The sequence below is a fragment of the Symphalangus syndactylus genome, chromosome 15, assembly GCF_028878055.3.
Source record: "Symphalangus syndactylus isolate Jambi chromosome 15, NHGRI_mSymSyn1-v2.1_pri, whole genome shotgun sequence".
Taxonomy (NCBI): Eukaryota; Metazoa; Chordata; class Mammalia; order Primates; family Hylobatidae; genus Symphalangus; species Symphalangus syndactylus.
In genome coordinates, this window is record NC_072437.2 from 29,891,068 (window position 1) to 29,912,776 (window position 21,709).

At 36.0% G+C, this 21,709-nt stretch overlaps 1 protein-coding gene across 2 annotated transcripts in view; it reads right to left on the reverse strand.

Annotated features, from left to right (window-relative positions):
* The window catches only part of GPC5 (glypican 5), a 1,476,320-nt gene that overhangs the window by 1,107,046 nt on the left and 347,565 nt on the right, over positions 1 to 21,709 (reverse strand). For both annotated transcript variants that reach the window (XM_063618675.1, XM_063618676.1), the window contains exon 5: positions 15,627 to 15,752. In XM_063618675.1, the coding sequence (XP_063474745.1) occupies positions 15,627 to 15,752 (126 nt within the window). The remainder of the gene's footprint in view (positions 1 to 15,626; positions 15,753 to 21,709) is intronic.

The window sequence follows — 21,709 nt, forward strand, 5'->3', positions numbered from 1 at the left end:
GTATTCTTTCTGCTTTATGCAATTCATTTCTCAAATAATTATAAAACTGACATTGAAGAACTATTGAACGAATTTTTATTTGCTCTTATTTTATTTGACAATGTGTGCTTGTATTTTATTTGAAATGCACTGGCATTTCAATTGTTCTGAAGTAAAATATCATATCTTTCTGTATTTTGTAAAAATATATGATGATTCTATTATAACATTTTTATGAATTATTATATTTTTAATTTTTTCCTTTTTTGGAAAACAACTAAAAGGACTTGGTAAAAAAATTACGGAAGCACACAGAAATATAATCAATCAACTTTTCCTCCTACACATGTCCTTTAACCCTCCTCTTCTTCTGTAGCATTTTCATATCACTAGCTGTAAGGCTACCTCCTTCTTTATAAAAATCAAAGTTATATTCTTTATTTTAATCTGCCATAACCATTTAATTATTTCCTTATTAATGGAGATTTTGGTTGTTCTACCTTGTGCTAGCATAAAATATGTGCAATTCATGCTCTTTTGTTTACATGGATGATATAGATGATTCAAATTTCATGTGTATTTGCAATATTGATACATGTTGCCCAGTTACCCTTCAAAGACAGAAGAATAGCTTCCCCTCTATTGGGATGTTGAAATACCTTTTTCTCTACATGCTGGTCAATGCTATGAATTATCAAATTTAATGATCTTAGCAAATATAAGTGAAAAAATACTTATTTGATTTGTATTTATTTGATTTTTAACATTGAGGGTGAGAATTTTGCTTGTTTGTTTAAAAGTCACTGATATGTTCTGTAAATTATCGATTCATGCACTTTGCCTAATTTTCTATCAGATTTTTGGCATTTTTCTAATTCATTTGAGGAAGTATTCATTATTTAGTGGCAGGGTGATCTTTTGTGAGAAAAGTTGTATATGCTTTATTCTCAGTGTGGTTATGTGTTTGTAGTTTCTTTATGGTATGCATTTCTCTGCAAAGAAGGTTTATATTTTCCAGATAACACAAACATGATAGACTTTCATTCACTATGAATAATAACTTTTTATTCTTCAGAGGTACGTTTCTGGTTTTGTTCTCTTTTATATTCTCCCTCTCATGTATACCACACAAAAATTGGCCAATTTGAAATAAGATGTTTGTTTTCCCTCAAACTTTATATTCACAATTACTATCCATAAAGCATCCAAATTATGTAAATCTTTGCTTGTGTGAAATAAGAAATATGTGTACACACACACACACACACACACACACACACACACAATCTCCCCAGTCTTTGAAGCAGAGCTCCTAAAGCGGCGACTGGGATAATTTTCAGTTCTAATATTTGGTCTTTGACCCCATTTCCTGACACACAGTGTCTAAGACCTTTGTAATTTCCTGAGTGATAGGAGCAAGCATCTAACACATTCCTCCTAAATCCTCTGGAGTTTCCTGGGTGATAGGAGCATCTTTTTTTCTAATGAGGTAATTCCTGATGGCCTCTTGGATGGGGGCTGGTCACCAGAAATACCAAACCATGATTAGAAGCTTGGAATTTTCAGGTTGCCTTTCCATTCTCCAGAGAGGAGAGGGGCTGGGAATGGAGTTAATCAGTTGATGATGGTTAATACTCAATGATTGTTTGATCATGTCTACATGATGAAGCCTGAATAAAAATCCCAAAAGTAGGGTGTTCTGAGAGCTTCCAGGTTGCTGAACATATGAAAATGCTGGGAGGATGGCATGCCCAGGGAGGACTTGCAGGCTCCACATTCCTTCTTCCGCTTCTTGCCCAGTGTATTTATTCCCTTTGGCTGTTCATGAATTGCATCCTTTATAATAAAAGAGTAAACACAGGCAAAGTGTTTCTCTGAGTCCTGTGAGCCATTCTAGCAAATGACAAAACCCAAGAAGGGAATCATGAAAATCTCCAATGTGTAGCCAAGTCATATGGAAGTTGTGCACAATCTGGGGACCTACTACTTGTGATTGGCATCTAAAGTGGGGAGCATCTTGTGGGACTAAGCCCCTAACATGTGAGGTCTGTGGTAACTCAGGTTAGTGTGGGAATTCAGTTGAATTATACGACATACAGTTGGTGTTCAAAGAGAACTGGCCAATTGCTTTTTGTGGGAGAAACTCCCACACTTCTGGTCACAGAAGTGTTCTGTGTTGAGTGTGAATACAGAGGAAAAGAGATTCCCCCCACCCCCATCCCAGGTGGAAACCACCAATGACTTCTCAAAGCACATAGAATAAAATCCAAGCTTCTTCCTGGGCTTATTTGACCTGACACTTGTCCAATCTACAGTCTCATTCCAGACAATCCTCCAGCATCATCTGCATCAGCCTGAGCCACACACGCTGATTTCCCTTCTATTCCTTAGACACATGAAGCATGGTATTCTCTCTATTTGGAAAATTCAGATCTTTCCACATATTCAGCCTAAATGTGATTTCTCCAGAGAAGGTTTTCCTGGATACTCAATCTAACATGCCCTTAACCCAAGTTCTGTGGCATCAGCTTCATGAGAGCATAGGCTTGCCTTCTTATTCCTCACTGAAAATACTACCTGTGATAATTAATTTTATATGGCAACTTGGCTAAGCTGTAGTACCCAGTGGGTTTGGCCAAGTACCAGTCTACACATTGCTGTGAATGTATTTTTTAGATGTTATTAATATTTAAACCAGTAGACTTGGAGTAAAGCATCTTTGCCTCCATAATGTTGGCGGTCCTCATTCAATCAATTGAAAGCCTTAGGAGAGATACTAAGGTCCCCAGAAGAGGATGGAATTCTACCTTCAGACCACCTTTGGACTCAAGACTGCAACTTCTGGCAGGTTCCTTGCAGAATTTCCAGACTAGTAGCATTCCCTGTAGATTTTGGACTTACCAGTCCCCATGATCACATAAGCCAATTCCTTAAAATAAGTTGCTTTCAGAGAGAGAAAGATTGGTTTTGTTTTTGTTTTCTGGACAGCAATGACTGATACACTACTACATGCAGTCACACAGTAAGCCCTCTGACTGCAGGTGTGATGTTTATGCTGTGGCTCTCTCTACCCTACAGAGCATGAGTACTTACCTCTGTAGAACTGTATTCTAATTTGAGATGCATGATTTCATATTAGATGGCAATGACTCAATTCCAAACCAATGTACCACACATGTTTTAGTAAATAGCAATACTTGTTATATTTAAATATACATTGCTTGTTAAAAACCTAGTTTTATTTGGTACCAAATAATTTAACCATATTTATTCTAAACTGTTGTTGATTTAATGATCTAATATAACTAAAAAGGTCTAGATTCTGTCTAGAATAATCCAAAAATGAACAATATTTCACACATATAATTATACTTTTCATTTTTCTGAATATTTCATTTCTTCATGACTACTCTGAAATAAGAAAATATTTTTATTTCTTTATTTTCCTGAAGAAGTAGATGCATGTGAATTATTTTTGTGTGTGTGTTTAGACAATCTACTTTCAGAGTTTGATCTTTAATCAGTTTTATACATAATTGTAGCCACAAAAAATATTAATCATGTAAGCCAAAATGTGGCATTAATGTAAAAATAATTTCAAATCAAATTTTGTAGAAGTTTTTTCAATAATATCTAACAAATTTCCTTTATTTGGTTTGAAATATACATCAGAAAAGAAGGATTTGGATGGTTGGACAATAAAATGTGCTATCTGATGAGCTATTCTTATAAATTCAATTAGACTACACTATAGCTATTTGAAGAAAAATAATTATGAATAGGTGACTGTTCTTTTTCAATCTCCCTTCTAGCATTTTACTTTAAAATATAATAAATTATTCAACAACGAATTTATATGCTATGATATGGAAATACTGGAACTAGACTAATAAACAATATTTTCCATTTTTGTAGTTTAGCAAACTTACATCCATTTTACTGAAAAGGGAATAGCTTTTCAGGTGTAACCTCACTATGAAAACGAAGGATGAATAAGAAACTGCTCTGGCTAAAGTAAGAACAGGCATCCTGGAGCCCTTGAAGACTGCTGCTGTTTTGCAATTACACAATCTGGAAGTCACAAGTCTATAGAACTGTGATGAAATCTGTACTCCCAAAGAGATAACAACTTCTGTGCCAAACAGATGGGAAAAGATCCTTTAGGTTTCCACTTCAGTGAACTTTTATCTTGCTATCTCTTATCTTTTTATCTTCCTCTATTCAACCTCTGGACGCATGTAACAAGTTAAAAATAGTATCCTCGTACTGTGTCGGCATGGCAAGAAACTGAGTTGACACATGGGAAAAGCGGATGTTTAACCTCATTTTTTCCTAGGGATTCTGTTTAAAATACCTATTTCCTTTGGGAACTCAGTGGATAAAGGGAGAAGACTAGAATTGTAGCAGTGTGTCACCCAAAACAATCTGTTGTGTGATATACTGAAATTTAGCCTGGCTTCAGAAATTTATTTCCAATCAACTGATAGTTCATTAAGATCAGCTCTAAGACTAACCAGTGAGTGAACATTCCCAAACCACTGGTTAGAAATAAGCATTTTACTTTTATCTCTATAGTGCTTTATCTTTGTATCTTAACTTTCAGTTCTCACTTGAAAACACCAATATAGTGCATGGGTTCAAGTGACTATCACTCTCCAGTTTGGAGTATCTGATGATCTGCCTATTAAGATATAATTTCTCAGTTTTCAGATCCAACAAAATAACCATTTAAAGTATTGATAAGGGAATATCTCCTGCTCCCAAACCCAAATCCCGAATACTAATTTTTATTAACTCATAAAAGAACCTTCACTAGAGGCCACTAAACTCAGAGCATTTCACTCAAGAATGCATATGCCTTTGTCTTACAAACGGAAGTCTTCTGATCCAAGACAGAACCAACCCATCCAATGAAGAGAAAATGTCAATACAATACGGTTTCATTTCCATTGAAGTAAATGAGCATATTTTATTTAATAATAACATGATTTAACAGTTATTGACTGTTTACTGTGTTATATCTAGGATTCTGAACTGTTTATGTGAATAACTAATTTAATTTTCAAATATTAGGTAGGTATTACTTTCACCTACTTTTTTCTTTTTTGAGATAAAATCTCTGTCACCCAGGCTGGAGTACAGTGGCGCAATCTTGGCTCACTGCAACCTCCACCCCCGGGGTTCAAGCAATTTTCCTGCCTCAGCCACATAAGTAGCTGAGATTACAGGCATGTGCCACCACACCCAGTTAATTTTGTATTTTTAGTAGAGACAGAGTTTAACCATGTTGGTCAGGCTGGTCTCGAACTCCTGACCTCATGTTCTGCCCATCTTGGCCTCCCGAAGTGCTGGGATTACAGGCATGAGGCACCGCGTCCGGCCTTACCCACATTTTAAAGATAAGAAAAGTGATGCACTTAGAGATTAATGAATATGTCTTAATTCACATCACTGGTAAGTGGTTAATCTTTATTGATGACCTTAGTAGTATGGCTCCTGAACCTGTTCCTAACCACTGAGCCTTATTGGCTTTATGAATGAATGGTTGCATTATAATGAATGAGAGAAGGCTTCTAATACTAAATACTCATGACATGCCCATGAAGCTGAAATGAAAGAGAATAGTGAGAAGGAGAAAACATAATCTAAAAGTTTGTACACAAATGAAAGTAATGCAGTGTAGAGGCCACTCAACTCAGAGCATTTCACTCAAGAATGCATTTGTTCCCACTCGCTTTCTTGCTTCCAAGTCTGCTGATTAAAATTCCATCCAACTTGAAAGATTTTGTAAAGTATTCCCACTTGTTAATATTTGTTCTGTGTTCTTCTCTTCTATATCCTAATCTACATGAGAGATGGGCTTATGTCTATTTTTTCCATCACTGTATCCCTAGCAGTGTTTGTGAAAGAGTAGAAAGTGACAAAGTTATTTTTATTGTGTTCTGTGTTCTTCTCTTCTATATCCTAATCTACATGAGAGATGGGCTTATGTCTATTTTGTCCATCACTGTATCCCTAGCATCTAGAACAGTGTTTGTGAAAGAGTAGACAGTGACAAAGTTATTTTTATTCTGTTGCTATATTTTTGTATTTATGTATTATAGAATTTTAAATGAATACAAATATACAGAAAATATAACACTCCGTTCCCATCAAACAGCTTCAATGATTGCTCACTCAGAAAACTTCACTTCAAATATAATATGACCCTCCTTCTCCCACCCACTGAATTATTTTAAAGCATTCTCAGACATTATCTCCTCTCATCCATTAATATTTTAAAGAATTTATTTTAATTGAATGAAAACCCATATCACATATTACCTCTTTCATTAAATACTGTTGAATCCTCTCAGAAAAGAATTTTCCCCTATTTGAAAGTCTGTGGGATTGTACACTTCTTTTATTTCAAAATCTGTTTTGCTGTGAACATGTTTTGTGAACATGTTTTCTACCAGTTTTAGATTCCAAGTCCCTTAAAGATTGGGAAAATATCTCATATACCTTCGCATTCCATTCAAGGTCTATTGCAGTATCTTGAATTTGGAAACTAGTTTTCTGTCTTCTCCGCACCACTTCCGAGTACATGGAAAAGGGTGCTAAAATAGTACTCTTTCTGTTTCCATTTCAGCTGAGAACAAGGGACAATAGATGGCATACGCCCCTCACTTTCAGTGAGGTGCTAGACATGAAAAGCAGATGACTGAAACCTTGTTTGCAGTCCCACAGCTTGACATCCACCTTAACTGAATAAAAGGATTGAAGCTGAAGAGACCAAAGCAGAGAACTTGTTTGAAGAAAGCTGATTGAACTGCTACGGCATTCCCTCATTCATTGGTCCTAGGTGAGAGAAGTGTTGAAGGATCCTTGGAGCTGGAAGGACTAAAAGGGTTGGCAGTTGGCCTATGCCTAAGCAAATGGAAGGCAGCCCATTCTTGTAGCAGAAGTTGGCTGTCTAGTGGCAGAGTAAAGAGGGGCAGCTGCATTAGGCTGTACTTCCACCGACAGTAGAAAAGAGAGGGAAGGTTTCTATGGGCTAGAATAGATGATATGGGAGAAAAGGAACCCACCAAAAGATCTCAGCAGAAAGAGGCCAAAACATTACCATCACGTGGAGAAACAGAGGGGAGAGACATTGTCTTATGCACACAAAAGCCCTAGGGCATCAGCTGTTAATACCTGCCAGGCTAGAAAGCACCAATGAGAGATCATAAAATTACCAGTCGCAAAGAATGTTTTCTTCTCTCACCCCTCCTTTCTCACTTTTGATCCATCATCTCCCCAGCTCCAAACCTCCCAACTACAAGCATGGGGGAGTCAGAAACATTGTTTGAAGGACGAGGCGAGTGCAAGGTTGGCACACGAACCTGAAACGGTTCACATACACACCCCACTAGGGACTCTTAGACTGAAGCAGAACCTAACTGGAGGAGGGGAAAAACAAAGAGTAAGAGAATTTCACACGTTTGATTATTAGTTGGACTGGACATTTTCATTACTGAATTTACACTGTTTATGGAACTAATCCATAATGAAAGATCCTTCAGGCACTAATAGTGAGCAAAAAAGTTCTGACAGCTGGCCATGATTTTATCCTGGTGACAAGGTAAAAATGGCATTCCTAGAGGATTTAATGTTTCTACTCAGACCTTTCTGAGTCTGGCTTTCTGAAAGTAATGATTACACACGCTTAACAAGAGACAACTGATTACCAAGCCAATACGTCATTAAAGAGAGTTACGGAAGACCTGTGTCAGCTCAGAAGATGAGATACCACGCAATTATTGCCGCATTCATAGAACATTTTTAGAAAAGACCAAAATGTGTATATTGACCTGAGAATGATGAATATTTTCCTAGGCTTTAACGGTAGTTAGGAATGTCAGGACTTGGAGCCAAGTTGATAAAATATGCATGTCCTTGCAAACATCTCCTGTATTACAGTTGGCCCTCTGGATCCACCAGTTCCAGATCAAGGATTCAACTGTGTTCAAGGATTCAACAAACCGCGAATCAAAAATATTTGAGGAAAAAAGAATGAAAATAAAAAACAATACCAAGTTTTAAAAAACAGTATAACAACTATTTACACAGGATTTACATTGTATTAGGTACTATATTTAGTCTAGAGATGATTTAAAGTAAACAGGAGGATGTGCATAGGTTATACACAAATACTACCCCATTTTATATCTGGGACTTGAGCATCCTTGAGTTCTGGTACCTGAGAGAGGTCCTGGACACAATTCCCCATGAATACCAAGGGGCGACTATATTTGTTATAGACCCAAACCATGAGATAACTACTTAACGACTATCACTGAAATAAAAATTACCTAACAAGAAAGTGTAATAGAGGAAGGCAGGGAGAGTCCGACTGTGGCATAGGGATATTACACAGCCAAGAATCCTGCAAATTTATTTTATGTTGATTTCAAACCATCAGCCATACCTGGATTTGTCTAATTGAACCTAGAATGTGTAATCTGCAATGTGATGAATTCTATAGTCCCTTATATCTGAAACTGCACTTTTTACTTTTGTCACAAATGAGCAGAAATGTTTCAGTTCTTCCCTTAATGAAGAATGCAAACTCAGACTTTTGACCTTGGGTGGGTCTTTGCACGTGAATCTACCCCTCATTCCAGTGCCTCATCTTTTTGATAGGAACAATCCCACCCAACATGTCTCCAACCCAAAACATTTCAGATTCATGGGGTTCTTTAGATTCCCATTTCACAAAAACGTCCATGAAAGTGCATACCATGAGACGTACATGGTCTTAAAGTTGTCTGGAAAAAAAAAAAAAATCAGCATCCAGAGTCAGCATAGATTGTAACTTGTACGATTCATTTCCCTTCATCTAATCTTCCTTTTAGGCATCAACTTCACTTTGGACCCACATATTACCCATCAGAACGTTATCACCAAGTCCAAAGTCCTAAATCTCTTAGTTCTCACTAATGCTTATAAAAATGTCATTCCCTCAGAGTCTTGTTATCTTCAAAGAATTACTCATTGATGTTCAATGATATTAATCATTCTTAGACTCTTAGATAATACAGGAGCTCTATTCCAAAATAAACTGCAATAGAGAAGAATAGAGAAGATGTGTGACATATAAACGCAAAAAAAAAAAAGTATTATAGGTGTCACAGTGCATTTAGAGGTTAAAATGAAACACAAATGAGGGGATTCATACCCCTAAGATTCAAGATGAAAGTGAGAGTTTGGCAAACCTGCATATACAGTTGCATGGAGAAAATGATTTAATTGAAAATTATTAAGTTAATTGTGGGCATTTCAAGCTCCATGGTAGATCGCTGAAGTGAGGAAGAAGTCTTCAAATCACACTTTTTAAGCAACCTCCAATTCTGAACCAAATATGATAGGCTATAGATATGATAATAATAATTATCAGGAAGGTATAGATTAAGGATATAAGAAACTGATTGGATAGGTAGAATTTGCCAGGAAAAAAAAAAGAAATAGAAAACAAACTGGTATTTAAGTCATAAAGAACATACTGCCTTTGCACAAGAAGCATAGGAAAAGCAACCAGTTGTTACATTACTAAAATTCAGAAATTCAGACAATCCTGAGACCTGATTGTTTTTAAAATGAAGTTCAAAACTTTTGGAAACTAGGACAGATGTTAAATAGGAAAAATATAATTGAATGCTGTAAGGTCAGGAAGAAAAAAAAGATTGAAATTGAAGTGGCTTTCCAGCTAGATAATAGGTAAAAGAAAAAAAAATTGAGGTTAACAAAATTATGCTCAGGAAAACTGTCACTGCCTGGGTGGAAAGAAAAGTGAGAATTGGTAGAGTACAAACTCTCAGAGATTTATAAAGTTTTCTATTTTATCTGATTTTAAACTCATGCACAACCAGTTGAGGAAAAGGGTCAGCTTATCATAAGAGCTAGAAAAGAGAAAACTGGATTATGAAAGAAGCATTCAGGAACATTAACTTAATCAAAATGAAGTAGACATAATGTGGCATATTAATTTTACCAGGGTGCTATGATATTGCAAAATATATATTTGGTCTTCTTCCCTGTTTCTTGGCATTTGCTAAAATCCTTGGAATCTCCAAAGTGCTTTTTGTATGCTAACGTTGACTGACACTTCAGAAAGACAGAAGCATGATTAGAGGGTTGGGACTTTCAGCCCTTCCCACCAACCTCCAGGGAGGGGAGAGGGGCTGAAGGTCAAGTTGATCACCAATTTGGCCAATGGCAAAATTAATCATGTCTCCATAATGAAGCCTCCATAAAAATTCAAGAGGACAAGGTTGAAAGAGCTTCTGGATAGCTGAACACAAAGAAGTTCTTGGAGGGCAGTGGCCCAGAGAGGACACAGAAGCTCCTCACCCCTTGCCCCATACCTTGCCCTAGGCATCTCTTCATCTGTATCCTTTGTAATATCCTTGATAAAAAAAACTGGTAAACATAAGTGTTTCTCTGAATTCCATGAGCTGCTCCATCAGATTCACTGAACCCAAAGAGGGGGTTGTAGAAACCCCCCAACTTGAAGCCAGTTGGTCAGAAGTTCTGGAGGCTGGGACTTGGAACTGGTCTCAGAAAGGCAGGGAAGTCTTGGGGACTGAGCTCCCAGCCTGTGGGATCTCCAGGTAGATAGTGTTGGAATTGAATTGGAGGACACTCGTCTGGTTTTGGAAGCTTGGTATGTGGTGGAAAAAAAAAACCCACACTTTTGGTCACAGAAGTTCCGTGTTGATGATTGTTGCGGTGGTATAAAAGCAGAGGAAAAACATGGTTTGAGAGTTTTCTTCAAAAAGGTACTTAACAGATACTGGCTAGTTTAAGAGTCACTGTGGAGGTCAATTCCTGGAGAGTGAGGGACAGTTACAGGATTATCTGTTAATCAAAAGGCAAAAGGAAGCCCTGGTAATTAAGGAGCTGTCACCTGAACTTCAATGCCCAGAAAGAAAAGAACGAATCATCAAACAATCAATTTGCAATCACAGAGAACTGAGAACAAAGACTAACATGCCTTTCAGAGAACAATGTTTTCTAATGAAGAGACAGGAAGGGGAGATAAAAGAGACTATAAGAGATACAGACTACATGGATTTCAATAATATTTTCTTCTTAAATCAGAAATTGTTTGAACTGTTGACCTCAGTGTTGCAGTAGAGTATATGATATGAATACAGTCTTCAAAATCATTTGAGTTAAATAGATTTTGTTTCAAAAATCAAACTCTTTTTACACTACAGATATTTGAGACATTTTCATCTACAATCACAAAGGAATTCCACCTCTTTTGATCAGCACATAGGTGATTTCACACAGTTTTACAGGACTGTCACGATATTAAAATAGTCTGTACGGCTCTCCTAGTCTTTGAAGCCAAATGTCTGTGCACATAAATAATCATATCAATCACCTCCTTAAAAATGCCTGCAGGAGAAGAAATCTTGCCAAAATAATTGCTTCACTCTTATAATGAAGAATAGACTTAATCTTGGCCACCAATTTAACCTATTGATGTGTTTGGCTTAATTCCTCTAGAATGAACCTGATGGTTATTATAATCTCCCATGAAAAAGGAAAACACTCTATCATCCCCAAATGTAGTATACATTCACTTGTTGTCCATTTCCTCAAAACCGAATGGCATTACTTACTTCAACTAACTGCAGGTCTCTGAAATGAATCTCACATATGAGGATTGCTTAGAGCTTTTCACCACAGATCACTGCTATACTTCATTTTTTTCTCAAGGAGAAAGTGGTTAATAATTTAAGATTGTAACAGTGATCAGGACTTGACTTTATTTAGAAACTCTCCTAGATGAATTCAGCAGTTCAATATTGAAGCATATGTATTAACTCTTTGACAAAACTGTATCACAAAATTACTAGGAAAATCTGAATTAGTAGAAATTAAATGTATAAATAGCACTTTTTACAATGTTAATTTTTACTTTTTTTGAGAATTGTAAAACATGAAAAACAATAATGGCCCATAATTCTTGTATCACTTTAACACCTGTTTTCATTTAAAATAAGTATGTATAATACAAATTTAAAAATAAAAGACCTTCCTGCCCCCTAGTACTTTGTCCTAAATTTAGGCACATTAACAATTTTCTTGTAACTTTCCAGAAATACTCTATGCAGAACCAATATTAATATCTATGTTTTTTTGAAATCTGCTGGTAAAATATATCCTATCCTGTTTCTAGCTAATTTTGTTTCATTATGTGACACCATTCCACAGTAGCAGATATAAATATGTATCAATTTGACTGCTGTGTAACATTTCATGATACCATAATCAATCAATGAGAATTGATGGATACTTCTATTTTACCATTGAGTTGGCATTGAGAAAAAAAAAAAATCTCATTCTAAATTTACATCAAGGGGATGGAAATGGAGGCCATTATGTTGAGTGAAATAAGCCAGGCACAGAAAGATAAACTTCACATATTCTCAATCATTTGTGGGAGCTAAAAATTAAAACAGTTGAATTCATGGAGATGGAGAGTAGAAGGATGGTTACCAGAGGCTGGGTAGAGTAGTGGGAAGAGCGTAATGGGGATAATTAATAGGTACAAAAATATAGTTAGACAGAATGAGTAAAATCTAGTATTGGATAGCAGAACAGGGTGACTACAGTCAACAATAATTTATTGCACATTTTAAAGTAACTAAAAGTATAATTGGAATGCTTATAACATAAAGAAATGATAAGTGCTTGAGTTGATGGGTACCTCGTTTACCCTGATGTGATTATTACACATTGCATGCCTGTATCAAAATATCACATGTACCCCATATACACCTGCTATGTACACATAAAAATTAAAAATGAAAAAAAAGAATTGACTGAGTCATGACTAAAATTAAAATTTTAAGTTATTTTTTAAGTTAAAAGACACAGAATTTTCTCATCATCAAATAGAAAAGAGATAGAGTCCAATCAACTTACTTGGGGGATTAAAAGTGAAGTATTGGGGGAATTAAATAATGTTCCTGAAACCCTCAGTTCACGGCAACAGAATAATCAGGGATGAAACATGCTCATTTTGGAAGCAGCCTCAGAGGTGGTAGGAGTGTGTGAGGCTCATCTGCTGTCACTGAGAACCAAAGGGCACAGGAATAGGTTGGGGACCCATGAGAGAGAAATGGAAGAGAAAAATGTGCTCAAGAAAGGGAAATTGTCCATTAAGGTGATGAGGTTGGAAGAATTATTTGAAGATAGTTAAAGACACAGTGAAGCTTGTTCACAAAAGACTGGAGTCTCTATGCACTTGGAAGTGGCTAATAGACAGGAGTCCGTGGTGGTACAGGAAAGGGAAGGCATTAGCTGGAAGCAAATGAGAATACTAAGAAGCATACACTTCGCTGATCAGAAATGTGGATGGTTTTCATGGAGAGTCCTTGCTAACTCTGTGCTTTTTCAAATTCATAAACCATGAATGAGGTCTTTAAAAATATATTATGTAGAATAAAATATATTCTTTGAGCTGAAAATACTATCACTCTAAAAGGTTTCCGCAAATCATTGATTTCTCTAACAGTATTTCCCATTACACAAACCCCAGACCAACTGGTCAAGAGAGGAATGGGATAATTTCAAATTAAGGTTCTTGCAGTTGTAGATTCAGATCATATAATACAACATAATGTAATGTAGTATATAAAATATATTTATATTATATAATAAATTTTCATTAATCACTATGGGTTTCTCATTAGTCTTTGTAGAAATATACAAAAGTTCAATTCCAGTTTGAACAGTTTGAAAAAATACTATGTCGAAGTAGAATTTAATTACTAGATCTAACAAGCAGAAATGTTGACATGAATATACTAAGAACTCAAAGTACAAGAATGCTATCACTTCTCTCAGTAAAAGCAATAAAGAAATATTTGCAAAATTCTTACATTGCAACATCCAAGGTACATAATGAAAAAAGAGCACTAGTCACATCAACCAATTATTTTATTTAAATTTAAATACAGTTTTTGTCTTCAATGTTTTTTCTGTGAACCCTAAGTCTCTATGAGATATTCAGATATTCAGGATGTTAATAAAATAATCATTTAATATTTCAGGAATGTAGCTTTTAACTATAATGAAAATGATCACCCAGAAATATATAAGTGGCTTTGTCATATAAATTTCTATTAAAAATTGATTATAGGATATGTTTATCATAGCAAAGTTAATTTGCTAAATAATGTTTTAAATGAACTCATCACTTTTGTGGTAACTAAACCACCTATCTGCATACAGAGTAGGTTTATTTGTAAGTCATTATATTAGTCCATTTTCATAGTGCTATGAAGAAATACCCAAGACTGGGTGATTTATAAAGGAAAGAAGTTTAATTGACTCATAGTTCAGCATGGCTAGAGAGGCCTCAGGAAACTTATAATCGTGGCATAAGGGGAAGCAAATACGTCCTTCTTCACATGGCCACAGCAAAGAGAAGTATATGTGCACAGCAAAGGGGAAGCCCCTTATAAAACCACCAGATCTGGGGAGAATTAACTCACTATCCCAAGAACAGGATCGGAGAAACCATCCCTATGATTAAATTATCTCCTACCAGGTCCCTCCCAGGTCACCTGGGGATATTGGGAACCACAATTCGAGATGAGACTTGGGTGGGAACACAGCCAAACCATATCTGTCAGAAAGCTTAACACCCTATCTTTCATTTTGGAGACTGCTCAGAAATATATCTTAACAGATTCAAATCCAAAGTATACTTTTTAATGGATCCAAATCCAAAACGTAAAATGTATAAATAAAAAATATATATATTTTATAGTTTAACAGATTCAGATCCAAAAGCAAAACCTCATTATCCTACATTCTATAATAACCACCAGTATTGGCAAATCAAGAGACTTTTCCCCAACCAGTTTAATTGACCACAGAGGGAGAATTTATGACTTTCTCAAGCTCAGGAGATTGCTTGAAAGTACAATCAGTTATAGGAAATAAAGGAAAAGAAACTGTCAAAGAAATTCTAGATAGGGAGGAAAAAAAGTAAACATGGAATTTCACTTCTAAGTTTGAGAATAATTGACAACATACCAATGAACAATGCCTCAAACAGATATATATATATATATATAAAAGTGCCCCCACTATTACATAGTCTCTCCCTCTCTTTCTCAATCTCTCTCTCTCTCTCGCATGCTGTCTTTCTATTAGACCATTGTAGGATGGACGCATTAAGATCGTTAGGACACATATCCATATACCAATGAATCTTTGAATAGGTATTCACATTTCACTGAATTTCCTCGCTTTCTCATACTCATGAATTTAAACTAAAAAGAAATACAATATTTGGTAAACAACAGACTGGATAAAAAATAAATGGTGTTTAATTCAAAAGTAGGATTGTTGGTAAGTCATAGATAGGTAAAAGAGAAGACTTTCAAAATACCACAGAATGCTATTATAGTTTTAGGATACCTAAAAGGAACAGGTTTTGTTGTTCTTTTCTTTGTTTTTTAACAAACTAAAGATAAGTATTTAATGTAGACTGTAAACTGTGTGACAAAGTTAAGACTGAATTAATCCCCTTAAGATTCAGAAAAAGAAAGCAAGGATGATGTAACCAGTAGGTTTTCACAGACCACATAAAATACCTTTTTACTATATCTTCTCCATTCCAGCAGGGAAGTCCATCTGCAGCAGCTAATTCATTAGCACAAAGCTGATCAGCTACACCTCCATAGAATGACCTGTACAGTCGAAGGCTGTTGATAAATTCTCTAAATGGAAGAAGAAAGAAAACAATTAAAACCAAACATCCACAATAAAGGCCATTAAAAATGATATATATCGTTATACATAATGTTTAGGATATAATTTTTATATTGTTATGCATAATGTTTAGAATATAATTTTTTAAATTTTCTCCATTTGTTTTCATATATTTTAAATACTTCTCTAACCACCAAGATGGAAATACATTATCTTTTTTTTTTTTTTTTTTCAAAAAAAGCTAGTATTTTAGTTTATTCTTGGAATAAAAGGGATCACTGGGTATGAATCTTGTATAACGTCACATCCAAGAAGTTGGGAGTAGTATATACTGATGCATACAGACAGACATCACTTCATTTAGCCTCCCTAAAAGTCCTCACTACCTGCTATCATCTAAGCCACCATGAGAGTACTAATAATTTTCTTTTCCCTGTGGAAAATGTCAGAGACTTACAACATGCCAAGTGATTGCTTACTAATGAAAAGTGTAGTAGGTTATTTTCCTATCTGGGTCTTCTTGGTATCTAAGAACATAAAGTAATGTCTTTACTAAATATGACCCAAAATCCAGACATTTAAGATATTTCAGAAGCACGAAAATAAAAGTTATTGGAAGGAATAATATTTGATATATTAACTAAGATTTTTTCCTCCCACACTACTTTCCTTCCCCATATCAATTATGGGAGGAAAAATTCAACAATAAGCAGGTTTTTTGTTTGGTTTTAATTTAGAAAGCAAAAACTTTTAAGTTTTAAAACCAAGGCTTTGGAGGACCAAGGACTTGAGTTTTAACATTTCAAAAGGCCGAGTCCTAAAGGCCTTCATTATGATTTTTTTTGACATAAACAATTGTTTTGGAAAAAGAAATGAAAAGCCCTAGGCTGATCATAGGAGATGCTCTCTAGACCAGAAGGAAGGGGCAGAAGAAAGACATGCTGGACGGAAAGTAAACTTTAGAAATTCATGGAATACGCAGTTAAAATGTAGCAATTATGAAATGTCATCCCTCATTAAAATTAAAAATATAATTTGTTTAAAAATGAGATCAAAGAAGACGGGTGATTCTAAATTATACCTGGAGTAACTAATCTTTTAAAAATTAAATCTCATTTTGTCAGTTCTGTTATCAAGTTCATTAATTTTTAGTTCTCTCTCCTATTATTTTTTGTTTGTTTGTTTTAGAGATGGTATCTTGCTATGCTGCCCAGGCTGGACACAAACGTATTGGTTTTTAAATAGCTATTTGTGAATATTGCTGGAGTTGATTTGTAAAAAAGATAAATATTACTCTCAAATATGTAACATCAAAACTCATAGAGAAAATCAGAAGTTTTTAGTGTAAGTATTTGGTGAGTATTTAAACCAGTTTTTAGCAAAGCTGGACCAGATAAATGATAAAGTGGTTGCAAGAAGCACGATTCTGACTTAACTGTAACTTAGATTGATTACAACAAAGGCTTTATTTTCTTGATAGCACAGTAATTATATTACATATTTACTACTTTAAGTCAGTTTCCTTTGCCAGAAAATAAGTCCCTCAAAGCTGGCTATATCTCTACTAATTGGAATGCATGAACAAATGTCAATGTATATGTTGCAGAAACTAAAACATAATTGAGAAGCAGACTAATTCTTTTAAAAAGGTGGGGTTTAATGAATGGCAGGAGGTGTGACTCCTGTCCTAAATTTTATTCACTATAAATGATCACTTGTTTGGGATCAAAGAGTCTTCTAGCAATGAAGAGACCAGGCCCAAATTGATGGAATGTTGAGACTTTTAAATTGATGATGTAAAATCGAATATATTTTTATGGACCCTAAATCACCTACTTCAGTCTTGGTGGATAGCACCAGGTTCATTTCTCCCTTCAGAATCAATAGATCCTCATAGGCAAAGCTTTATGTCTTTCTTTTCCAGTCCTATTTCCCATGGCTATACTGTCATTGCCTTAGTCCAAGCCTTTATCATCTTTCTCTGGATGTACTACACTAAGATTACACCCCTCCAATCTCTTCCCATTCTCAATGACAGTCACTTTCTAAAATTCAAATTTGATATTCCAGAGATTACGTTACTCACTTAAAGTCCTTCGAAGACTTCTCTACAGCATTTTATCCAAGTTTCTTGGAAAGATGTGCAAGGTGTCTTCTCACTTCAATTTGAACAACAACCCAAACCATACTTTAGGGTCCCACAAAAGTGAGGTTCTGTTTCCCAAACACACCGTCATACCTTTGCCTATATTTATTCTGAAAGGATTTAACCTAGAAGATTTCCAGTCATTCTATGAACCATCATCTATAAATTATTGGTCAAAAAGTAATAAACACTATTGATCACTATGTTTTTTATTGGTACTAAGGATTCACAGGTAAGCAAGAGAGCCCCTGCCTTCTAAGAACACACATTTTGGGGAAAACCTACAATGATAATACAGTGTTAATAGTGCCAAATTTTAGTGCACAGAGGAATCAGAAGATATTTACAAAACAAGGCAGTATTTTAGTGTTCCATGCAAAACAAACAAGCAAACCAAACAAAAAGCCAGGATGAGTAAGGGTAACAGGAAAGAAAATACGGGTAGTATGCAGTTTCATTAGTGGGGACTGTGCTTATGGGAATGAATTATGGTGAAATGGTAAGAAGAAACCATTTTATCATCAGTCTTATTGCTCATCATAAGACGTTTCTGTTTTATTCAAAAGGCAGTTGGAACCATTAAGTTTTCCAGCAAGCAGTTGTCATCATGATCATGGCAGCAACTTGGGAGTAGAAAAGCAGTGAGGTCACTTAGGTGGCTATAACCTGAGCAGGAGAAACCGTGAGGATGTGAGAAGGAGCCTGTCGGTGAACAGAAAAACAAGTGAAAGATCTGAAAGACATTAGGAATCCAGAATTGACAGGTTAAAGTAAGAGTGTTAAGATAACACACACAATTTCTAATTGTGTTTTCCCCCTGCTGATGTGAGGGGACGGTCATATCATTCCCTGAGCTAAGAAATAAAGGAAGGGAAATCTCACCTTCTCAGTGTCCCACACTATATTTATGGTCATCATTATCTCGCTCAATATTTTCATCTTTCCAAGGCACACATCACTTTCTAGCCACTTACGTAATATACTGATTAATCAGGCCTTATTATTTCTTAACTGTCTCCATGGTCTAGAATAAAATATTCAGGCAGGCAGAAATTTTGTTGTTTGTTTGTTTTGTTCACTGCCATAAATCATAGAGCAGTGGTGTTACATACAATAACCCCAATAAATAGTCATCAAATTAATAAATGAGCGAAGACTAAGGAATTAATGGTTTCATTCTCAGCATGTTCAGTTTGAGATTTCTTTGGAATGTCTAGATAGAGAAATCAAACAGAATGCCACTTTCAAACTTACTAGGTATAAATCTCATCTGGGGATTTTACCAAAATGCAGATTCAGATTCAGTAGTTCCAGGGCAGGGCTCAAGGCTGCATTTCAAAGCAGCACTCAGGTGATGTTGATGCTACTGGTTCAAGAACTATGCATATCATGGAAATTTGCTGTTAAAGATGTGACCTTGGAACTTAGTGGACTGGACATGTGAGACCCACCACCCATACAGGTAGTGACTAAAATAATGGACATGGAGAAAATCTTTCAGGACAGTAATATGCAGTAATAAAAAGCCAAAAAGAGCTGAAAGTGGAAAGAGCGAAGGAAGAAAACTTCAAAGTTAAAGCACTATGAAAACTAAAGAATGAGTGAGTTTGAAGGTAGATTCTTCACAGTATAAAATGCCATCCTGAGAGGTTAAATAAAATACTGAAAGTGTCCTTCATATGTGGTGACCATAATTATTATGTACTAAATTGTATCACCTCCTGCCACCACCACAAAAAAATTCATATGTTGAAATCCTAACTGTATTTGGAGACAGGGCCTTTAAAGAATTAATCAGGGGCCAGGTGTGGTGGTTCTCGCCTATAATCCCAGCACTTTGAGAGGCTGAGGCAGGAGGATTGCTTCAGCCTAGGAGTTGGAGACCAGCCTGGACAACATAGTGAGACCCTGTCTATACATACATACATATATACATAAATATATACATACACACACACATAAAATAAAAATTTAAAAATTAAAAAAAATAATTAGAATTAAATGAGTTCATATGGGTAGATGGTAATCCAATATGACTGGTGTCCTTGTAAGAAGAGGAAGAGATACCAGGGACACACAGGCACAGAGAAAAGGCCACATGAAAACACCGGGTGAAGGCAGCCATCTGCAAGCCAAGGAGAGAAGCCTCTGCAGAAACCAAACCTGCCGACACCTTTATCTTGAACCTTTCAACCCCAGAACTATTGAGGAAATTCATTTGTGTTGTTTAAGCCACCCAGTCTGTGGTATTTTGTTATGACAGCCCTAGCAAACCCATATAGGAATTAAAGCACTTGAAGTAAAGTAATAAACTTCACATTTGCTGTACAATGAGCATTAGAAAGAGAAACCGTAAGTGGAGATTTCAAAAAAGAAAAATTAAAGATTTGTTCATATGTATGCTCATTTCAATGTGGAAGACAGTTGAAAATATTTGGGTATAAAAAGAAGGAGATAAGGGTTTGTGGTAATGAGCTTGTTTCTGGAGAGTCTAATTATCTACCTTCTGGGCACACAGGCGCTTGGAAGTTGGCTTCGGTCATTGGACTTGTTTGGGGTTTGAATAAATGTAGGCAGAATTTATGTATGCTCCTTCTAGGCTGAAGCTTTAAGAACTAACGAGGCTTTGCCAGCTTCTGTTTCCCTCTAGCACGATGACTGGCAATGTTTCAGAGGAAGGCTGCCCTGTCATTCTGAGTCCTAAAGCCCAGGCAATGTAAGCAGTCATGGCTGCTATCTGAAATGGCACAGGTTCTAAACAGAAACACAATGGTATTGTTCTCAACCAATGGTATGTTGGGGTAGTTTGCTATCGCATCATAACTTAGTCTCTCTCGGTTGATACAATGACAGGAAAAGAAAATTAATAATTCATTAATCAGAAATTCTGCAAAAGAGAGAGAGAGGAAAGGCTACTAAAAACAGAGTGGTTAGCTTTGAATTTTCTGAGGCTAAAATAAGGGAGGAAAGTCTGTGTTATTTTGAAGATGGGTTCTGGTTTGTAAAGACAGAAATTTGGGGGGAGACCCTACTTTGGAACACTATATTCTGTGTTTGGCAGGGTTTCGGTGGCAGGAATCAAGAGAAGTGTTGCAAAATGCAGTTGCACTGATAAATAGTAGAACTAGGGATCTACAGTAGGTATATTAAACAAAAATAATTGATATGGTGGTAAAGGAGAGGATTGAAACACTCGTAGGCATAGTGAACTGGTCAAAAAGACTTACCAGCCAGGTGCAATGGCTCATGCCTGTAATCCCAGCACTTTGGGAGGCCGAGGCGGGTGAATCACCTGAGGTAGGGAGTTCGAGACCAGCCTGACCAACATGGAGAAACCCCGTCTTTACTAAAAATACAAAATTAGCCGGGTGTGGTGGCGCATGCCTGTGATCCCAGCTACTCGGGAGGCTGAGGCCAGGAGGTGGAGGTTGCAGTGAGCCGAGATCACGCCATTGCACTCCAGCCTGAGCAACAAGAGCGAAACTCCATCTCAAAAAAAAAAAAAAAAAGAAAAAAAAAAAGACTTACCTATTACTACAGAGCAAATTAATGTTGGCCCTATTATCAGAATTCAAATCTCAGTCACCAGCTCAATGCTGAAGCTACCACACAACTGCTTTTCCAGTTTTACATGAAATATTTCAATGAACAAAATATATTCTTAGAAAGATTCTAAATTTAAGTTGCTGGGAGAGTGACTGCATCCATGCAATTATTTCTCTACTGTTATGAGAATATTTCACATTAAAATTAGGATCATAATAAATGCAGGGAGATGTTAACAGTCCCATCTAATTATCCTTCAGGGACTATGTTTCA